Below are 22099 nucleotides of genomic sequence, written 5' to 3' on the forward strand. Positions count from 1 at the left end.
TGGCATCTGCTGACAAATATATTTAAAGAAAGCCTAAATCTGTCTGTGCCAAACTTGGCCTGATGCCACCAGTTCACCATTGTTGGCATACATACTTCACATGATGCAATCACAAGACCTGAGGAAGTTTCCAGTACTTTATTTTATGGTTTTCATCATGTTAACATATACATTTCCATCTTTTTACAATTTAGCAGCAACAGAACTGAAAGACAGGATGGTAGATGACTTTCTGCATGTATCACAGTTTTCTCAGTGCACATTATCAGTATTCTATTTAAATTACAGACTAGTAACTTAGCTAGAATGAAATATGCTAGGATTTAGAGCTTATGGTTAGAGCAATTGATCTCAGTTGTACTACTATCTCTTATTAGAAAACAAAGTGAGGCAAAAGAATCAATTAAAAAAAAAAGTGAGAGAAAGACAAGTGTTTTACCTCTCTTAATACTGTGCTTTTATAACCCCGATAAAGTCCTTGAATACCCTGTAAACCAATAAAAGAAAGCATCAGCTATAGGGAATTAGTTTGCCAAAGACCACAATTTATCGGTGATTACGAGGCAAGCATTACAGCCTTACTGAGTGTCAGACCTGAACTTCTTGCAAATTGACTACATTGATTATAACATTGTATACTGTATTCCATGATTTACAAGCCGGAGGGTTTTATTTCAAAGATCATTTAACCACTGTTCAGACTAATCAGTTATAGAGAAGAAAATATACCTTACAGCAAGAAGGCACAGAAACACATTACTTCAAATTCTACTTGCCCAATATTTTGGTCTAGAAGTATCCACTATCCCATAAATATTTTGAAACTACTGCTCTTCTGTTTAAATAGCCCATGCAAAATGAACCCATAAGATGACAGCTTCCTTTGTCCACCTTTTTAGCCTTGATTCAGAGCTTTTATCAAGACAAATATTTTGTAGTTTTAACCAGCTGAAAACATTCAAAACAATTAAAATTTGATTTTATAGAGTATATAAAATTATGTTTAATATCTTATAGGACAATATATTCCAGACTTTGTCAAGTCTTACTGTTCTCTGGCCAGCTACAAAGAAGGGGAAAAACACATGGTTTTGAGAACACCAGCTTTTAGAGCAGAATGACTAAGTCACAGAAGGAAGTTCCAACAACCCTCTTACGCAGGGTTATCACAATAGTTTTAATTTACAAGCAAATAAAAAAGAAGTGGATCATTTAGAGGTCATATTTATGTCTTCTTTTTCCTGGCTTTTACACACAGAAATGTATATAATATTTTTCCCCACAGTGTTTTCAGGAGACACTTTTCTCTTATGGAATACAACTTGAAAAACACCCCTTGTGAGACTCAGTAAAAACAGTGGTGAACAGGTTTTTACAGGAAGGAACAGCATAACCACAATAAAGATTACAAAAGACCTTATTTTTCAAAAGCTACCAATACTGGATGAGCACTCATTTCCAGAGCTCCTACAGAGCCTCCCTGAAATGGTGCCTTTAGGACATCCCCTCCAATGCCTCCTTCAAAAGTTGGAAACCATTCAACAAACTCTAGATACAGAGACTCAATGTTTTGTTGTCCCAGAGAAGGACTGTTTGCATAAATACAGCAGAGCTTTGGAAACTGGAAAGCTAAATCCTTTTCTTCTTTTTTTTAAATGTAGGTATCCCATATAAAAGGTGGAGAAAAAAGTTTAGAGTGTGCATGTAAGTGCATGCACATGGGAGAGGTGGGGGCTTGGTTTCCTTAAGTATAACATGCCAATCGCTTTTAACAACAGAATAATAGATGGGAAAGTGCTGGGAGAGCACAGAACTGGAATAAAGTTGTAGGAATGCTTCTGGACATGTATGGCACTGAGTGGGAAGAATGAAGCAACTTCTTTGAAATTTTGTTCTGAACTCACCTCATGATACAAGGTGTGGGAGAGAATCCGGAGGGTACTTGAGGAAGGAGAAACCTGGGCCCTTTGCTTGACAACCTCAGATGGAACCCGTATGAGGCATGCAACCTGCAAAAGAACCGTATATTCAGAGAGCAATTCCTTTTGCTGCCTTACTTTTCATAGAACAGACACGTTTGGAGATTGTTCCAAGTACAGAAAGCTGAGAAATGAGGAAATAATTTTTGTAATTATAGGAGTTGAACTTAAAAGCTGTTTATGAGCAGCTTATGTATTTGCTCTTAGAGCTACGTACTTCCTGAACACAAAATTATACTAACAGAAAAATGGAAGTACCCTTGAAATTTTACCTTCCAAACCAGAAGTAGATTTAGGTGGGGAAAATCACCGATGAAACAAAATTTTGTAGCCATCCTGTCTTTTTGCAGCCACGGGGGTTTTTTTCCCCCCACTTTCACAGATCGAAACTGGAGATTCAGGACTTGAAGAACAAAATTCTTTCCTAGGTAGTTCCTTTGTGCCCTCTAGTGACTGACAGCAAGAGACACTCTGGTTAGCTTTAGATGCACACAATATATTCAAGGTTTACCTTAAAACACACACTAGATTTCATTCAAGGTGAAGCATCAGATTGATTCTTTCCTACACAATTCATTTACTAGGCAAGAAAGTCCCCTGCAGCTGGATGTAATAATGTGGCTGCCGCTTTTCTGAAAAAGCCAGACCTGGCTTTAAAACATTCACCTGCCACTTCAGCTTCAGGTAGGAGTTAAGCTTGTGTGCACATAATTTTGAAGAATGAGGATCCTGAAGCGTCAGAGCGTTACAAGCCTCTCATCCTTCTAGAAAGTGCCTGTTTATCAGCACTTAAACTTTTAAGAAGAGTTTGTCTTCTGTTGACCCCAGAGATACTTAAAGCAGTGCTGGGACTGGTGGCAAAACACTGGAGACACTGTGGGCTTTTGCCAGATTTTTAGCCTTCCTCGATCCCATCCTGTGCTGGGCTCAGGAACACACTCCGGTTCCTAGATGTAAAGGTGATCCCCGAGTACTTCAAGGCAAGGGCAACCTAGGTGAAAGCTGTCCATCTGAAGTGGCAAACCAAGCTGCTAACTCAGAAACCCACGTGGGCCAAAGAAAGTTCCGGAATTCACTGCCAGATTGCACAGAAACAGTAACTTGGAGTGGTTATTTGTGGGTAAGGCAGTACAAGGTTTAAGTTCCATTTTCACAAAGAGACCAAGAAAAAGTCTGTTGCCCTGTTACATTCCTACAAGTTTACCAGACAACAATATCCAAAAGTCATTACAAACAGATCTAACTCCATGTGCTCTTCAATTCTCAGGGTCAAAAATAACAAGTGACCCCAATCTGTCAAGAAAATAAGAACTGTCAAGTTTTTTGATAGTTCAGCATAAATATTTATAGAACTTCATGCTTCATAACACTCCATGTCCTTATATTAGCTTTTTATTCCTTAAAAATATGGAGACAGGAGGAAAGCTTTAAAAAGGCTCGGATGAAAACAATCTAGTCAATCAAGACCAGACAAAGAGCACGGCGTGGCTTCCTGACATCTGGGGTGCTGCAGTTTTGGCAGGAGAAGGGTGGCTACAAAGTAATGTCTCCATTTCCCCCGGACTACTTGGGGTGCATTTCATTTCAAATTAACTTTGATGTTTCTCCCATTTGAATTTGCGCTTACAAGGGAGTCTGTGGCTGCACAAGAACAAAAACAGTGATTACGTTGTGCTGTTATGAAAGGAAATAAAGGTTCGTGTCACCCGGGCTGCGCTGTCAGATTGGCTCCATGGGGCACTTCTGGAACTAAAAAAAGCCACGAGCTGCCACTGCCAACATCAGACTGAACGGCGACATTTTCGCTGTGCACCTGAACTTACAGCGTATTACCTTATTTGTTCCTACATGTGTACCTTACTATCAATAACAATCCAAGCAGTCTTTTGATGTCAAACACAGGTCTCTAAAGGGAAGTATGCAAGATTAAGTTCACATGTATCTTATTATCCTACAAGGTTAAAAAAAAAAAAAGTAACAACCTAGGACAGATGGGTGCAGAAAAATTTCAATTCTATTACAGCCAGACCTCAATCACTGCAGCACCTTCCAGGTAACGCTGCCAAAGTTAAAAGAACACATCTCCACAGTTTGCTTTCTTAGCTACATATGTTCTAGCAGCACCAGTGTGATAACACAGCACCAAGCGAATTCATACTTAAATTTTCAGACAACTGAAAGCTATAAGCAAATCGCATGAGCAAGGGTAAAAGATACAACTGTGCAGCTGCTCCGCAGTAACTGTCCACGCATCTGTTTTTACCTGCATCGACTACTAGATAAATAAACATGGAAGACAGACAATAATGTGACCTCACACAATGGAAGCCCATTCACCTCCCTAATTGCCAAGATCCCAGGAAGAAATTGCTTTTTAATCTCTTGGCTGTTCACACAGATGTAGCCTGTTGCTTGCCACAGAAGAGCACAATACAGCCTGCCAAACTCAGGCCACTCCTCATGCATCCTACCTGTCTTGGGGATGACCTTGTGGCAAATTAGCTCTGTCAAACATCTGCACAGCCAGCCATGGAGAGGGTAGGGCAGAGGGCCCTCAGCTACCTCAGCCAACATTAAGGCATCGGACAACAGCACTGTGTTGCTAGAGGCCATGCTCATTTTTCCAAACAAGCTCTGGAGCCAGGAGTTATTCCCATCTTTTGATGGAAGGAGAAAGACAAAATCAAGATCCTACAGACCAAGTTCAGGGGAAAAATGGGTGCTGCCCTATAAGCTCCTTCGGTATTTACCAGGTCAGGTAATACAATTCTCCAGTTTTCAGACTTTCTCCACCATGTCAATGCACATGTATACATACCATAAGGGCAGGAATACACTAACACTGAAACAAAAGGCTCAAGGATTTTTAGTTTTAAGCTTTAACAAAACCCAATTTTATAGCTACAAGCAAAGCTATTATTAGTTTACAGAGCAGGTATGCAGAAATGACAATATTAGCATCTATTATCTTTCCAGCCTTTTAATACTATAACCGACTCTGTAAAAAAAGAGTACTGAATCTCAAAATCCTTGTCTTAAATCATTACTGGAGTCACCCTTTGACCTGGTAATTAGACACAAACCTAAGTGCATTTTTAATTTACTGACTTGCATTAGCCAGTTAGGGACAAAAGCTAAAAATAGGTAAATGTTAACAAAATAGTCCTATGTATTGCTAAGACAGTATATCTTTCAATTAACTGAAGGTAATTTTTTTCCTCTGCCAGTTCAGGGAAAGGTGTTTTAACTTCTGGATACTCTTTGCATACATCAATGCTGCCATCTCCTGGTCAGATTCATGTTGGAACCAGACTTCCCTAGTTGTTCTGAGCGATGTCTTGACTGGTCGTGAAGAATGACCAGTGCAATTAAAGTCTCAAAAGTGCCTTGAAGTCAACACAAAGTGTTTTTATATATACTGATTTAAACAGTTTGTTTCAGTATATCCGAAATCTGTTCCTACGTGGCTGTAGCTAACAGAAAATAAGGTCTGCTGCAAATAGCACTAGGAGCCTGCAGAAAGCCTTTTGCATGGGCTCACCTAAGTTTATTGGAAACACGTTATCTTAAAGCACTAACTTCTGCATGGGGGCCAATCCTACTTAAAGCTGGAGCAGCTGTTCAGAATTAGGCAGTACTCATCCAATTCCTCAGCATAAGGCTACCGAGCATTTTTCTCTAGACAATAACACAAGACACATAATAAAAAAGAACAAAGATGGGATAGCCCTGCTTATAAGGGGGTTCGGTGGAAGTAGGTCATCCAAGCCTTGATGATTCAATAGACAGGGAACTGCGAAACCTACAAGATATACACAGCTCACTGCTCATTCAGAGGAACCAGCAGCAAACACTGCCTACTGTGAAGATGGCTGAAGAAAACTCCCAACCAAAAGGAGATTTTTTTAATTTTTTTTTAATGATTTTGTGGTTAACGTGACAAAGAATCTGAAGTAGCTGTTTGGACTAGAAAGAACCCATTGCATTGCCACTGCAAATTCTGGAGTAAGCACTTATCTGCAAACCACTATGAATCACTTCTAGTTCACTAGCAGGTCCTTTGCTCCTCTGTCCAGTATGTTCTGCCCTTTAGGCAAAGCCAAACACTAGACAGTGAGAACATCTTCAGAAAAGAGCAAAACTCCTCCTGGTCTTCAGAGCTATATTATTGTCCAAATATTAACATATCCTATTTAGATTAACAGCCTTTTGCTTCCATCCTTTGTGCTCCAGGCTAACCATTTCTACATGACTGGTTTTATAGGATTTAGTAGAGAATCAAAGATAACGTGCATTTGTTTTTAGGCACCTGTATTACAGTTTGACCACAAACATTGCAGGCAGATATGTGCATCATATGTACCCAGAAACATGTGAAAGAGGACAGAGCATGAATTACAGTTGCTGTTAAGGGCTTATGCTGGGTATTTAAATTGGGTTGATGAATGGCAGGTTTTTCTCAGAACCAGGGACACAGCTGGTACAACACTATTACCAGCTTTGTACCTCTAAGGAGAGAAGCTTGAGAAAGCATTTCCTTATGCAGCTGGGCATGCACCTTGCACAGCTAATGATCTGAATCACAGTCTTAAAAGCTCCCACAACCATACAGTCTGAACACTTCTTATCTTTAGTAAGAGACAGATATTACCCATGCTCTTAGGACAGGCTACTGAAGAGCAAAGACTAAGAGCCCATTCTGTTAAGATGCAGGCACCTGATGTGCTCCTGGCTAACGAGCTGATCTATTCTGTGCACTAACCTGAGCTTGGGTGAGGATCAAAACCAAAGTTTTTCCAGTTAGTAATTAGCCAGCCATTCTGCTACAAGGCAGGAGAAGAGTAATCTGAGGACAGAGAACCATTCTGGAATACATTAGTGGCTTGTGATTTAGGAACCTGCTTCAGTGACTCTGAGCAAATCTCTGGCTTGCATAGCTAAGCCTGCTTTGAAAATTGGGTACAGAAACATGTGGTAAGCTCCAGAAAACTTTTCTGTGTTGCAGCTTTAAGCCCTTTAGAACAGTTTCTAAAGAATTTTAATTTTAAATTTCCCAAGCAGGAGGTTAGTTTTAATGACTTTATCTGTCTGAGTAGGCTGGGAAGCTTTAATTGATGTTCACCATATAAATATAATTTAATACTTAACACAGAACTAAAGAAACAAACCTGGGGAGAGTTACTCTTAAATGTCATTTGCATAAGTTTATTCTTAATCAAATAAGAATCTAATTTATGACACTATACAACTTTGTATCCAGAGAGCAGAGACTTTAAACTAAACCTCACAATACCTGTGCAAGATAATCACTAACCAATTCTGGAGAAAAAGCTGCTGCACAAAAATGACAACAAAGAGGCTATGAGTTATCAAAGGACATATGTTTAGGCTGCAGTCAATCTGGTAACAAAATCCTAAGCTCTCACCCTGTTCTTGAAGGTCAGAAGGATTGCCTGCTCCAACATAATGTAGAAAGAACAAGAGAAAAGGAGCAACCCTAAAACCCTGTTCAAAGATAAGAAGCAATAACAATGGGCTTGGTGTGTGTTTGTTTTTATTTGGAGCATACTCTTCATTAGCCCTGGCCATCCTCCTGCAGACAAAAGCTACCTTATAGCTCAGGTTTGGTTTGTTGTTGGTTTTCTTAAATATAAAAAAATGTTTCCTCCCAAAATAGGTTAATAAATATGACATAACCTGACCATCTCAATTTCTATGTCAGATGCTCCCTTCTAAGTAGGAAGTTACTATTTTTAATCTGAAACATGAAAAATGTCCTTTTCCATTCTTCAGGTAACGGAATGATTAAAATAATATGCAAGTCTAAAATTGAGAGATCTTAAATTGCACTGATTTCCTTTGGATCCTGAAGAAGAGGAGGAAATTTCCCTCTTGGTTCAAGTCAGAGGCTCTCAACAAACCTTGAATTCAGCACTGCAGCTTTTCATGCCTCTCCAGACTCTGTAAGTTTATGTTTGGTTCTTCAGATCTCACTGGGATTCCCCTCTCCAACAGAAGAAAAAAAAATGAACTTTTTCAATGCAATATTGTGAGATTAGCACAGTATTTCATCCTCCAAATAGTTGTTTCTAAACTCTGGTCACGACTGTTGGATTGGGAATGTTAGATAGCAGGGGAAGTGGGGAACATGAGATGTATCTGTAGATGGAAGATGAACTGCCTCACCCTTTCCACCACCAGGAAAATTAATAGAAAAAAGAAGAAACATGAAATACACATTTGTCATTTAGTTTCATATTTTCTTTGAACAGAGAAGCCTGAACTGCTGCAATCATAGACCCATAACAGTTCAAACTCCAATAAACCTTCATCTAAATAATTGCTGCCCTTTTGACCAAGGCAGAACAAAAATACAAGTTTCTATGGTCTGTAATTTGCTGTGGGTCACAACTCAAGTTGTTAACAAGTCATTCCACACATGCCTGTCAGCAGGCTGTGCTACCTGCTAAAGCACAATTGAAGTGGACAATTAAAGCGTTAATACCTATTTTACTGAGGAAATTGTCTCCAGAGATGACAGAAACCACCCAATATATGTACAATCCACTGTAAGTTTCTGCTTTAAGTGCTAGCCCCAGAGAAAAAGTGTTCATCTTCAAAATAAAACCTCAGAATATGCTAATCTTATTTTCCCCTCCCACACAGCATGGATGTGCCCTTCCAGCACAGTTAAATTCAGTCCTGTGCAAAGCTGCTGGGGTCATGAACAGGTGACTCCACTCCTAATTTAAACCCCATGGAGAGAACAAGTTTTGACTAATGGGCTCTGGATGGGAAAGTTTAGACAATGCCAAGCTCTTTGTCCCATCTTTTCCTCTGACCGACACAATAGGGCCTTCATTAATTTAACTGCAGCTCCCCTGTATGCTGGCAGGAAACATTTCTTCAAAGAGCAATCTCACCCAGCAAGATCCCTCAGATCTCAGCACTTCCCAGAGCTTAAAAACATACTATTTCAGAGATGAGACCATTCATAGGGACCGAATGTCACAAGCATGTGGAAAAACAGAGCTTCTGCACAAATGTTTTCAACTTCCCCCAAGTTTCCACCTTAGATGACTTCACCTGGAATCTGCAGAGCTGTTTTGCAGGGTGTTGTTTCATCCTGTCATTGTCAAACCTAAGTCAGCTCCTAATTACTGCTTTCCAGAACTCCCTCCCTGCACCAGAGCATCATCTGCACCACCACACACTTCTTCCTTCACAATGGCCATCTTGGCTGAGCCTTTTCACCCCAGCTGCCTGAAGTCCTCAGCTGGCTCCTTGTCCATCACTTCAGTAGTCCTCTCAACATGGGCTTCTGCCCCTCTCAGATTGCCTTCCCCATGTGTGGCTCTTCAAATGCCCAGCTACACACTCTACAACACTTGCTGTGGGTTCCCTGCCGACCTCTCCATCAGCCATATCAGATACACCTTGGAAAACTTTTGTCCTTGAACAGTGGAAATCCACGCTGAGTCCTCTTCACAGCAAGGAGAAACTGTTACCTCAATTATATCAGTTAATGGGCAAAGAACAGGGAAAGCCTGTGAAGCCGACAAGGCTGACACTAAACACTTTACAGAATTACTTCTCACCGCAGATGTTTCGAAAGTTTGTGTGCTTTGCATAATTAAATTGGTCTTTCAAAGTTTAATCAATGTAGTTTTCTTTCCTTTTTAAAACTAAACCTAAAATTTACTGAAAGTGGCTTGCTGTTATGCACATCTCTTTTGTACTCTAGCACAAGCTAAGTGTCCCACAGATTTTGAAGTTCCTCAGTACAGTCACAAGCAGTTAGTTTAAACTTGAGTGGCAAAAAAATCAGACAGCTGAATAGCTTTTGAAAAAAAAAAAATCTTCCTTAACCTGGTTGATGCTTGAATCATAAATTACTACCACATTGAAACACAGAAAGTCTTAAAGCCAAAGAAGAGTAGACCCTTAATTCAACCTACAGAATTGTCTGCATGATCCAATCTATCCCATCAACTCTTCCACCACTGAGAGTCTGTTAGACTTATTTTAAAAGGCTTAAGAAACTAATCACATCCACCAGCCAAACTGTTCTTTCAGCAAAAGTAGCACGGTGCATCCCATCCAGCATAAAACTGTTTCCAAGGAGCCAAGAGGGGTCAGGCTGTGTTACAGGAGGACAAATGTTAATGAGATTCCAGGCAAGAGAACACAGGCAATATTTTCTGAAAACACATTAAGTCTCCTGTTGAAAGATGACTAGTATTTTACAATTTGCTCAGTCTCTTGGGGTTACATTGGCCCAGAACACGGAAATTTCAACTGCATTGTATTTTATCAAGTATTTTCCTTTAATTGATCCCTTACTCTTTCCTACAGCCTTTTCACTTAAAGAATTACAGGCTTGTCCACATATGGAGTTATTCAGAAATAGTTATTCCTGACAAGCCCTGTACAGAGCCTTACTTTGGAATAAACTTACCTTAAACCATCTCAGACAGTTCCAAAGCTGACTCTAGCAGAATACATTGCAAGCCAGGAAATCCATCAGGAAATACTTTTAAATTCTTTATTTCTCACTTATACTGTTTAACCCAAATTAGCTTTCCTCTATAGACACTCTGAGCTACAAATATTTCTACATCAGCTGAGTATCAGTCCTAGGATTGAAAGAAAAGAGATGACAACCATCAAGCTTCTACTCTTCACTGCAAAGTAACATGTCCTCCAAGCCCTGAATTGAGTAGATAACACAATGCAATCTAGGAAGGGCAGCTGATGAAGAAGAGGCAATACATGCAGTTAACATGGAGCATACAAGAGAAGATCAGTGCGGGGGGCTGGTTAGGTGTTCAACAGTTCTTAATTTGCTGTTTCAGCCTTTACTTGTATGATGAATTTGTTGGCAGCATTTGTGGATTCATGCCTCCATTCATCTTTATTTACAACCAGTTTTCAGCTGCAGCTCTAATTTCAGTTTCCATCCACTCTAACTATGCTCCTTCTCCACTAGTTCTTAATGGCAGCAGTCTCACCTTCACAACCATCTTCCAAACACCACTCAGCTATGCTTCTGCATAAGGATTTGGCAAAAATCCTGCAGCATCTGTATTACAGACCTGACCTCACCTAGATTAATTTATGAATATTTCAAAATCCACCACGATTAATTCAAAAGACCACCTACATTGCTGCACTCCCCACCATTGCTCATCTTGCCAGGGTCAGCACATTCCCCTTCTCAATGCCTATATGCATCCAGATATGAACAGCACAAAAGACACCTAAAATGACAGGCACTGATCAATGAAAATAACAAAAAAAGCTTAAGTACTGTGGAAGAGGTCCCATCAAACTTTGACTGCTGTCAGACTTTGGACACCACTTTGAATACTATGGTCTGCCAGCCCATACTACACTGGTTGAGACAAGACAGGATGCAAAGCAGAAAATGCGGTTTTTCGTTTTTTGAACAGTTTTGTCCATTTATTAGTTTTCTTAGAAAAGGGACAGTTAAAAATTCAAAGCTATTAGCCCAAAGTCTAGACACAGTAAGTACTAAATCACTTCTTTGTTGCAGCAGACAATTGTTGATTTAGAAGCAACTTTCTCTAGAGCGTCCAACTTGCCTGTTGAACTGAAAAGCTGCATCTTCCAACATGCAAGTTTTGGAGTTTCAAACAGCTGAAATCTTAACTCCATGTCTGATGTGAGCGGCTGTTTCATCTCTGTTAGACTGGGCTCCTGCAAGCTGATCTTCTAGGGTTTACAACACTGTAAAGCCCTCACCAATTATCCTGCTGCAGATTCTTTCATGATACTACTCTGTGGATTTGTCTGACTCAAGCTTCTGCCTTTTCCTCAGAACAGGCATTAATAGCAACTTTCTTCTCTGACCTAGCCAGTTACTCTCATGGAATTCATACCAACACACTTTTGGAGATTCCTGTTGTTCTATTAAACTGAAGCTAGCTAACTGTTTCGAAAGATACTGCCAGGGCAGAGGGAAAAAGGGGCCGATCTGTGGACAGAGACAGATAGACAACATGATGTTGTCCATCATGTCTAAAATGCCTTTTTTTTTTCCAGAAAAAAACCCAAAGCCTAAAATAATATAAAGCATGCACTTTCCTTCTTTATTTTAATTAAAAGCACACTCAAAATATCATTCTACAGAATCGTGATTTGTAAATTGTAAACTCACTTGCATTTGGGCTTGCTTCTTCTAAGAAACAAGTTAGGACTAGTAGTGAAAGCTAGCTGAATTCCCCAAAAGATAATTCCTGCATTAAGAAGCTTTCCTATTTGACACATCTCCACAGCAGATAAAAAAAATTCCCAAGTTATTAATATTGAGGGTCAGATGCTAATCACAGATGAACCACACACTTTGCTCTTATCACAAAAGTATCTAAAGTGGCAACACACTGGAATACACAAGTGAGCTTGGAATTTCACCTTGAAATACCTGTCCTCACCTTGCCCTGTGGAACCATATGATCCCTTCTCCCCAGTGAAGAGACAAACTTTCGGATGTTTCAATTAAAATTGGTTCAACATCCCTCCTTTCTCAAATTTTGGAAAAAAGCGTGAGGCTATGCCAAAATCCTTCTTGCTAAGGACAACCAATCCTATCATCTTCGAAGGGAGCAGTCCCTAACTAACCATTCAGACCTCAGAACACAGCCAGGGTTTCCATCTTTTCCTAGGAGGTCCGTGCTCCACCAAAGCCTAGTAGGTAGCCCGAGTTTTAGCATTCTTGCAGCCAGACCAGAAACACCTTTCTAGACCCATGAGCTTGTCCAGCTTTTATACAAGTCAAAGGACCACAGGGCGGAGACACTGAAGCAGAATGAAAACAAGCCAGATGAGGAACCTTAAGTATCATGGCTACATCAGCTTAAAATTTTGACAGGACAAACAAATGCAGGCACAGTGTCACTAATATGACTAGGCAGCTTTTAGGATCTCAGTTACTCTCTCCGTCTGGTGCTACCGCATACTCTGTAGACACACCACTTCACTGCAAGTAACCTGGAATCTGGCAGCCTTGGAGATGCACTGCACAGTGTCAACACATCTCCAGCACTGTAATCCTAAAGTACTCTGGAAACTTACACAAGGACAAAAGCAGCTCAATAACTTCAGCTGGTAATCTACTTCCAGAGCATGGCGATTACCGCTAGCTGCCAAAAGAACAGGACATCTACCTCCCACTGTGGTCCTCAGTCCTCCCCCACACTTTCTCTCACAAGTGAGCTGAAAGTCAAGGTAGCTTGCTTTCCTACAGAGTAGGAAAAAAAAACAAAACAAAAAACATTACCAAAAATAGCCAATCAAAAATAAAAGGCAGAAAGATAAAAATGAACATGATATTTACAAGCAACAGCCCAAAACTTTCACTAAATATCTTGCAACGCTCAGATCGTAACCATAACAATATCTAAGTAATAGATGGAAAAGGCTGGTGTCAGCTAGCTTCTCTAGAATGTGATCCAAACAACTTTATTCTCACCTCCACGGAAAAGCCAGCAGGATGTAAAACTAACTGTGCTGAATCCAACCACTTTGGCACTCATGAAGGAAACCGCATCGGTCAAACTGGGACAATCTTAAACTTGTCCCATAAAACCACGTTTGCAGGAGGCTGGTGGGGGAGGCCCAGAGGGGGACTTCTCTTTATCAAAGTTTCCTGTAATTAATTGTATACACAGTCATATTAAACTGACATAAAAAATTCTGTACAAATCAATCTGGAGCTGTACAATTAACTCTGGATCTGCAAGACACACCTGGTTACTATTTAAAATGGGCACTAGGAGGTTAAAAATACTGCTCCTTCTCAGAGTTACTTACACCGCCTTAGAATATTAAAAGTAAAATTTTAGAACATCTGGTTTTCCTTTCCACTCCCTATGATATCATGTTTTCCAAGCACATTTGGCAGCTCACTGTAAAGATACAGGCAGACGAAACATACAAGGCAATGTAGAGTCAAGATGAAAAATTCCAAACCCCTGGATGCAGTAAATGTTTCCTATCTCCAAATTTCAGTTACACAAGTGGTATAATAAGGGTTTTCCCCCCCTGGTAACTCATGTATTCTTCAACCTTCTTCTTCCTTGAAGAGATGAGATGATATACCATATATCTGCCCTCTAGAGTTTTGGCTGTGTCTTTGTAAGTAATTTTTCATGTATTATGGGATATTCAGAGTCCCTATACAGCAAGATTCAGTTATAGGAAAAAATAATTATGTTTAACAGGGTCAGATTTTGTATGTACTTTTCTTTATCTCACTCCAGGAGATGAGATTAGCCTTCTATATTTCTCCTGCCAGGAAAAAAAAAAAAAAAAGAAAGAAAAAAAAATCCAATCATGCTACAGCCACTGCCTTTTTATGGCTTGGTTTTGTGCCTCCTAGCCTGGAACTGGGAAATTGGACCAAACCAGTTCCAGGGGACTGTGTTTCCCATGAATTTACACAGATTGTAAACAATACAGAAGAGTGGCTGTTATAAAAACTAAGACCTCACATTTGACTGATTTCTCCCATTTATTTTAACATATCTTGATGCAACTTTTGCAATTTTTTCCCTTTACCTATTTTATTATTTTTACTGGGTCATATTCAAAACACAGATTAGTCAGCATTAACATACCTTTAAGCTTAGCACACACTCACATTTTACTGATGCATGAGAAGGTAGCCGACTCTTATGCTCACCAGTGAGGGAGCAGCAAACCTAGAAATCCAACGTCAGTTTCTTGCTCTAAATCTTAATCTCTCCATTTTGTAAAAAGACAGTTTGGAAATGCAAAGAGATACCTTGGGAATCCTAACATGACAGACTCTTTGGCTTATTATTTCACGTTTAAAAGCAATTTATAGCATAGTAATTATTAAAGTGTACAAAGGAGGAAAAGTATGTATTAAAAAAAACTACTGACAAAATAATAGTCCCAGTGGTTATGCCCTGATTAAAACTTAATGACTAATCAATAAAACTATAATTATAACTTTCACCCTGATGCAATTTGGAATAGTTTATATATTTCTATTGATCGGCTAAGACTTTATATAAAACAAATGTGAGAAGATCTTGCTTTGTGCTATTTTTATTACAGGTTTGTTGTAGCAAATCTCTAAATCCCCATCTCAATTATTTTACAGCTTAGTTTTCCCATCACACCAAGATGAGAAGAAAAGCTAGCAAAAAGCAGAATCTTATTAGCTGAAAAATGGCTGTTACAACATCACAGTTTCTACACCATAAAGTCAGATTGCCATTTCAATGGCTATCACTAAATTTTTCTCTGGTCTTAGAGCAGCAAAAGCCAAGCACATGAGACAGCCCTGAGCAACTCATGTAAGTATTCTGCATCTCCATTTGTCAGCCTGAAAATGACAGCGGTAAGTGCCTGAGTTGTAAGGGTCACAAGTTGACAGACCACCCTGGAAAAACAGGCAACAGGTTCTGTAATCATGCAAGGAGTCATCTGTAGCCAACTGTTCTTTGGCTGATGATGATTAAATTGCCCAGTTATAGTTTTCTCACAGAATCGTCACAGGCAGAGGAAGTATACTATAAATAACCCACTCGTGAAAGAAGACATCTTTTTTTTCAGTGGATTTTGTCACAGAGCACTGGCACCTCTTCATGAGTCAAACTGTCATTTTGCTTGATTCTGAAACAGCACTTGAGAAGCCTGAAACACCTCTTGGATCTGCTATTCCATGAGATATCAGGCAAACAAGGAATTTAAGGGTTAAGCATTGCCATAGTGGTAAGAACCTCTTGCTGATTTCTTACAGCCTTTAGAGAATTTCCATGGAAATAACTTCTGTGCATTGCCTTAAGTTAGAAGTCATAACCTGACAGCACAGGTTCTAATCAAGATCAAAAAGAACCCACCTGAGGCAGCAACACAAACATATCCCACCCAGCCCTAAATCTATCACCTTCTATCTCCTGCCTATAACCACTACCAGAGCGGTTAGTAGGTACTGCATTCACCTATCTTCATGTGCTTGGTACATTAAATGAAGTTACCTGGCTAAGTCCCATCCAATCTAATCAGTATCATTTCCACAGAAGAATAAAAATTACTTGGGAATCAAAGCTGAACCCACAGAGAACAGGGAGAGCTGAACTCCTTCCCATGGGAAGGAGCTAGGCTATGCTGCTATAATAGCGAGGCACCTGGTGCTAAGCTAAAATGGCATAGATCCCTCTGCACTCCTGGTAGCTTGGGACCAACCTACCAGCAAGCTAAGCCACCACACAGAGTATAAATACACAGCTACCTGTAATGGAGAGAAAGAATCCAGTGTCACAAGAGATTAAAAAACTTAGTTAATACAAGCAGAATATGGAACCACAGACACAATAAATTTTTCTGCCCCACATCATGGGCTAAGTTTAAGTTGCAAAAGTACCAGAAAAGCTAATTTCATACAGGCCATTTCCCTCCCCCAAACTTGTGGAGACACAGCAATTCACACCCCATTTCATCCCTGCAGTGCCAGGAAACTCCCAGTGTGACAAAAGCAGGAGAAAGGAGGTGGACAGTGCTGGCAGGAACAGCAACGGACTGTTCACAGCTGAACACCCAGCCTCGAACACTGCCAAGGCACTGTGCCAACTCTGCAGTTAAAAACAAGAGGAGTATCTGGGGAAAGAAGGATTTTGCTGAACTTGGAATATATTTGATTCAGCTAACCCAAAGCAACCTCGCTCTTTTTGTTTGCAAATAACTTCAGAAATAGTTTTTAAAAACACAATATTGAAGCTTCTAGGATAAAGCGTCTTCAGTATTTACCTATAGACAAGTCTGTGTCTGGATCAGACAGGAATGGTCATCATTTGATCACATTGAGTAGTGTTCTCTTTCAACACTTGCTACAGTCTATTTGGACAGAATGTTCCAGTTACGGGGTGTCACATACTAAGTCTTGCCAGAGCTAAACTTTCAACTCTGTGGATCTACAGGTTGTCCAGTCATCCTGGCATTGCATGTTGGCAATTAAATTAATTTTATGATCTTAAACTGGAATATAAAGTCACTTTCAAATACAGCCTTGACATTTCCTTAGGACTGAAAACTTCTAAGGAGACGTCAATATAAACTGGAAAACAGCCTTAATCTACCAGATTGGAAAGTCAGGAGGGCAAGAGTTTTTTTTTACTTAAATTCAACAGGTTAATGTTATTTCATTTGTAACTTACAATATAAAACAAACAAACAAAAAAACCCACCAACACCCAGCCACACACACAATTGATTTCTGCAAAGTCCATGCTGTTAACAAGGCAAGGGCAACCTAGGCATCCAAACAAGAGAGGCTTCTCTTGTGACCTTCCTTCATGATCATCTGAAGTGTTCAATAGAATTTGGTCCCAATAATTCTGGTTATTGTATAAACCTAGTCAAAACAAGCCATAACTAGCAGCTCCAGAACCTGCTATAAACAAGGTAATGGATTTAAATTATAAGAAACACAGCAACTTTTCCAAAAAGTGTGTGGAAAGAGTTTTCAAAAAGCTCATATATAGAAACTATTTTCATTATTCACATGTATCTTTATCCTGCAATAACCCAACCAATACACTAAACTAAGGGCTACAGCTATGTCAAAAGCTGTCACTAAAATATACAGATGTCCATCCCAAAGGAAAAAGCTTCATTAGATTACTCATGACACTTTCCACTGAGACAGGCTGCATCAGGAAAGCATTACACATTGTTTGGTAAGTGAAGTCACACAGCCACCAGTTGCCCTATCAGGTCACATCACTTCGTACATCCACTAGGCGAGTCTGTTTACAAATATAATAAAATATTTTGGTAAATGGTGCTGGCTGAATGTGAATGCATGGAAGGAAGGAAAGGGAGATAATTATTAATTAGTTAATACTGGTTCTTACACATTAAGGTGCATGGCTTTCAGATGATGGCATCTGCCTACTTTATATCTAACTTCACTGTCTTATGGCTATTTTTAAAATAAAAATCCTTTCCATGAGTACCCCACATGAAGCTGAAAGGCTGTAAAAGCCTTTCTTGAACGTTAACACTGATGCACAACCACTACAATGTGAAGGTGTATTCACGTTTTGGAACAATCCATACTTCCACTATCTACTGAGTTAGCAAGATCAGCCAATAGGTCTACTAAGAATTGTTACTAACTCATTTATTCACTCAGAAACAATCCTTACAAGTGCCAACACTTCATTAAAAAATATGTAGTATTTTTGTAGGAACTGTCACAAGTACAAAGATGGTCAACAGTCAAAAAAGTAAGATATGACACCAAATCTGAGTTTTCATAATTGAATGGTTTCCTCTCCTCCCACAGACACACAATATATGAACTTCTTTCTTACCACTTCCCCAAGGGAGGCAGCCACCATATGTGTTGCTGGAGTCAAGTAAGATGTAGAGCCATGGTGCAGCATAGATTTCACATTCTCATAGGTGATAAAAAATGCAGCAGCTGAAATTCAAGAATACATGCAGTCATTTAAATGTTCCTCCATCACAGAACTAGCACAAGAATACTTAAAGGTGGATTTTGTCACCTATTATTCTGCACCTGTAGTTGAAAACAGGCTGTGTTTGCACCAAAACACTACAAACAGTATCAACACAATCTGTGGGATAATTCCTTCAGAAGTTCAAGCTCCTCGCTATCACCAGCAAGCCTCCCATTAATATCAAAGGTGTCCGGACTTAAGGCCATATTTAGTATTGAGATAAGGAAAGTTGTGTTAATTAGTCATGAATGTCCAGTAGGTTTTGAAAAAATGGTGTCTTCCATATTCATAGATAGGAAGGGTAGAGAGGAGGTCATTTGGCTGAATGGATGCATGGCCTTTATTTTTTGGAAAAAAAAAAAAATCAGTTGATTAATTGAAAAGAAGAAAGGAAAAAAAAAAACCCACAATCCAAAAATCATGGAGGTACTTGATATGAGTCTGCTACCCTGCAACGTGCAAAACTGTTTCAGGAGCAGTTATTAATAACTTCTTCCTAGCTATCATCAGTTTAATATTTTGCACTTTAGCTCCATAAAAAAATTCTTCCAAGCTTCTGAAGGACTCGTGAAAGTCCTGTCCAGTGAACAAGAAACATACAAAACTACACTGAGCATAGCAACATGAACTGCGTTTACTCACTGCAACAGTCAGCTACAAAGGCACTTGCACCTTAAGGGTTACTCCTTCTCCTAAAGATAATTTCAGTTCTCAGTCATACGTTGGAAAGATAAAACCACAGTTCAGATTTTGAAGATGTAAATCCTGAAAAAACTGACATGTCTTGCGGGGGAACAGATTTTAATTGTAAAGAAGGGCTATGTGAATTGCCTTCTGCTAATCAAAAGATGTTTATCACCTCAAGAGGAGATAACAGAGCAGACAAGATAAAGAACTGAATTTTTTTATATCATCTTATGAAGGACATCAAACACCTGAAGGTGTCAGTGGATTTGTCAGCAAAGTTCTCCTAACATTTACTACTGACAGCGCAGCTTGCTGCTTTTTTATCCCTCCCTACAAAGACAAAATGGACAAAGGCATTAGGAATTTTAGATGCCTTTTCCCTGCAGGGACTACAAGCATTTACTTTTTTAACACTTCAGTTTCAAAGGTATTCCTGAAGTCTTCTCATTTTAAATGTTGTAGTTGTTTCCAGGGAGAAAAAGACAGTCATAGCATCCCCAGGGCAATTAGCTCAAAGACCTCCAGTGCTCCAAGCACTTTGAATTGTGATTAATTTCCAGTGCCGTGAAAGAGTGGGTCATGACAAAAGTGTCCAGGGCAAGCAAGGCCCAAGCCCTCTTTGGCACCTGGAAATGCTTTAGGGCGCCCCTATAAGTAAGGACAGGCTCATAAGACATATCCAGGAATGCTTCCAGGGAGTAAGGGTTGCTTTTCAGAGTAAACATGCAGCAGCCTTCATTCCAGCCTTGCTCAAAGAGTTTGTTCGATACTGTACAACTCTAGAAACTGCTCTTCACAGCTGGACATGGACTCACAGAATCCAAACAACCACCTGCAGGAGAGGAAGCCATGGACACAAATGTCCTATACTACGTAAGTTTCTACTTAAAGATGGTAAAGCATAATCCAAAGAAAATTTACCATTTGGAAAGGATCCTATAGCAGTGGAAGGAACACCAGCATAGATGCCACGAAAACCACCAGCCTTCCTAAATCCTTGAGGACTCTGCAGTCTTGTTTTTACAGTATCCAGGGGAAAAAGGATCAAGTCAACACAGACACCAGCAACTCCACCAGCCTTCAAGACAAAACCATGGAGTAAAGTGCATTAATATTCACGGGGATGAAGCTGTGGTGCTTATGTGAGTAACTGAGGCATGCCTAAACCAAAGCACTACTGACCATATCCTTTCTGAAGTCAAATCATAAACTGATAGCCTTATACAGACCTCAATAACTTCTATAGCTGTAACAAGGCATCTCCAACAAAAGAGAGAAAGTAACAGATATTACAACTGTTAAACCATTTTCAAGGTATTTTCAATACAATCTTCACTATTTTGTATAGTACAAGCAAAGCAATGCAATGTTTACCCACTACACGTAAAAGCAAGACAGTGAACACCACTTATCAAGATGACACAGTACACAACTACCAACACCTCTAGGAAGTTGTGTGATAAGATCAGGGAAAGACAGAAGCAATTTTGCTTCCCCAGTAGGCATCTCTAGAAAGCACACTCACATTTTTCTAGCAAACTTCATTTAATGTGTCATCCCCCGGCCCCCCCATTTCCTTTGTTGAACAAAGCCTGAAGTAAAACTGCTTTATTTTCCTCTGCTCACAAAAGCCTATAGGAAAAAAAAAAATCATATAAATAAAGATGTTTTCAAAGTCATAAGGAAAAGGGGAAGGTTTTTATCCAAAGCAATTCTTAAAACCAAACCCTAAAAGAAATAGTTTCAACTACAGCTCAATCTTTTTCCATTGTCTGTGTTTCTAGATTACTTTTTTTAAGTTTTCATATCAATAGTTAGCATTCATCCATTGTGAGACATTATTTAGATGCACTATTATTCAGAACAGAAAACATAGTTTGAAGTCCACCTCATATAGAACAGCACACAAGAAAGAGCAGCACAGATTCTTAACTCTGAAAATAAATTACATGTGTATTACTCTGACTTTTTTTTTTTCAGGGCCAACAGAGGATTCAAAGAGGCGTTCGCTATCTACTACTAAAGCTTTAATCAATAAGTTAATTACTCTTTTAATCTAGTCGGCTATTTTGCATGCATTGATTTTTCGTCACTCTTTTTCATCAAAATCCTTATCTGCTCAAAATAACATTGATCAAATTTAATCTGGCCATCTGTTAAAACATGAATTAAAAGTTACTAATTGCTTCTTTAGTTTTCAAAGTTCTGTACCTTAAATGTCATTTAAATTCATGAAGTAGCTAATAGAGCCCCTACCAGAGGGCGACAATACCTGTGCGCTTACGCCACCTGCAGAAAACAGTAATGACTTTTAGGTAATAAGACAACTAAAACGCACCTTCTCCCCCACCTTGCAGTAACAGTAGCACTACCAGAAGCCGAACAGCTGAAAAACCTTTACCGGGAGTGGGACGTACCCGTTAAACTTTGCTCCATCAAACAAACCCAGGACCTAATTCGCATGCACTGAACCATGATGCAGCAGCCGGCTGCCCCTGCAGTGTTTGGGGCAGGGAGAGAAACTCTCCCCGCAGCAGGCCCAGGCCCACAGCCCTCCCCACGCCAGCCCAGGGGCACCACGGCCGTGATTTTTCCACACAGAACCGAGAGCGAGTGCCGGATGTTTCCAAGGAGGCTCCTAGCTATGGAGGCTGGGGGCTTCGCCCCCTTGTCTGCGACCCTGCTGACAGCACACGCCGACAAGCAGCTCTCAGGGCGGGCAAAGCCGCGGGAAGCACACGCTCCGCGGTGCGCAGCCCCTCCACGGCCCCGCAGCCGAGGCCGTCGCGTCGCCTTGGCAACGGGCAGGCCCGGGGCCCGCTCACTCACCGCCAAGGCCGCCCAGGACTCCCGCGGCTCCATTCAGGGGCGGCCAGACGAGGTGGCGAGACGGCGCAGCACACACCAGCTCCCCCC

General features: G+C 40.1%; 1 protein-coding gene across 4 annotated transcripts in view; it reads right to left on the reverse strand.

Moving 5' to 3' along the window:
- SLC25A26 (solute carrier family 25 (S-adenosylmethionine carrier), member 26) overlaps positions 1 to 22093 on the reverse strand; it is an 88930-nt gene extending 66837 nt beyond the window's left edge. For all 4 annotated transcript variants that reach the window (XM_010570871.1, XM_010570880.1, XM_010570861.1 and 1 more), the window contains exons 1-5: positions 22013 to 22093; positions 20105 to 20261; positions 18347 to 18456; positions 1905 to 2009; positions 440 to 487 (exon numbers count right to left, since the gene is read on the reverse strand). In XM_010570871.1, coding sequence (XP_010569173.1) covers positions 440 to 487; positions 1905 to 2009; positions 18347 to 18456; positions 20105 to 20261; positions 22013 to 22045 — 453 coding nt within the window. In that variant the 5' untranslated portion in view covers positions 22046 to 22093. The remainder of the gene's footprint in view (positions 1 to 439; positions 488 to 1904; positions 2010 to 18346; positions 18457 to 20104; positions 20262 to 22012) is intronic.
- Positions 22094 to 22099: the final 6 nt, after the last annotated feature.

This window comes from Haliaeetus leucocephalus, unplaced genomic scaffold (genome assembly GCF_000737465.1).
Source record: "Haliaeetus leucocephalus isolate CR32 unplaced genomic scaffold, Haliaeetus_leucocephalus-4.0 Scaffold2, whole genome shotgun sequence".
Taxonomy (NCBI): Eukaryota; Metazoa; Chordata; class Aves; order Accipitriformes; family Accipitridae; genus Haliaeetus; species Haliaeetus leucocephalus.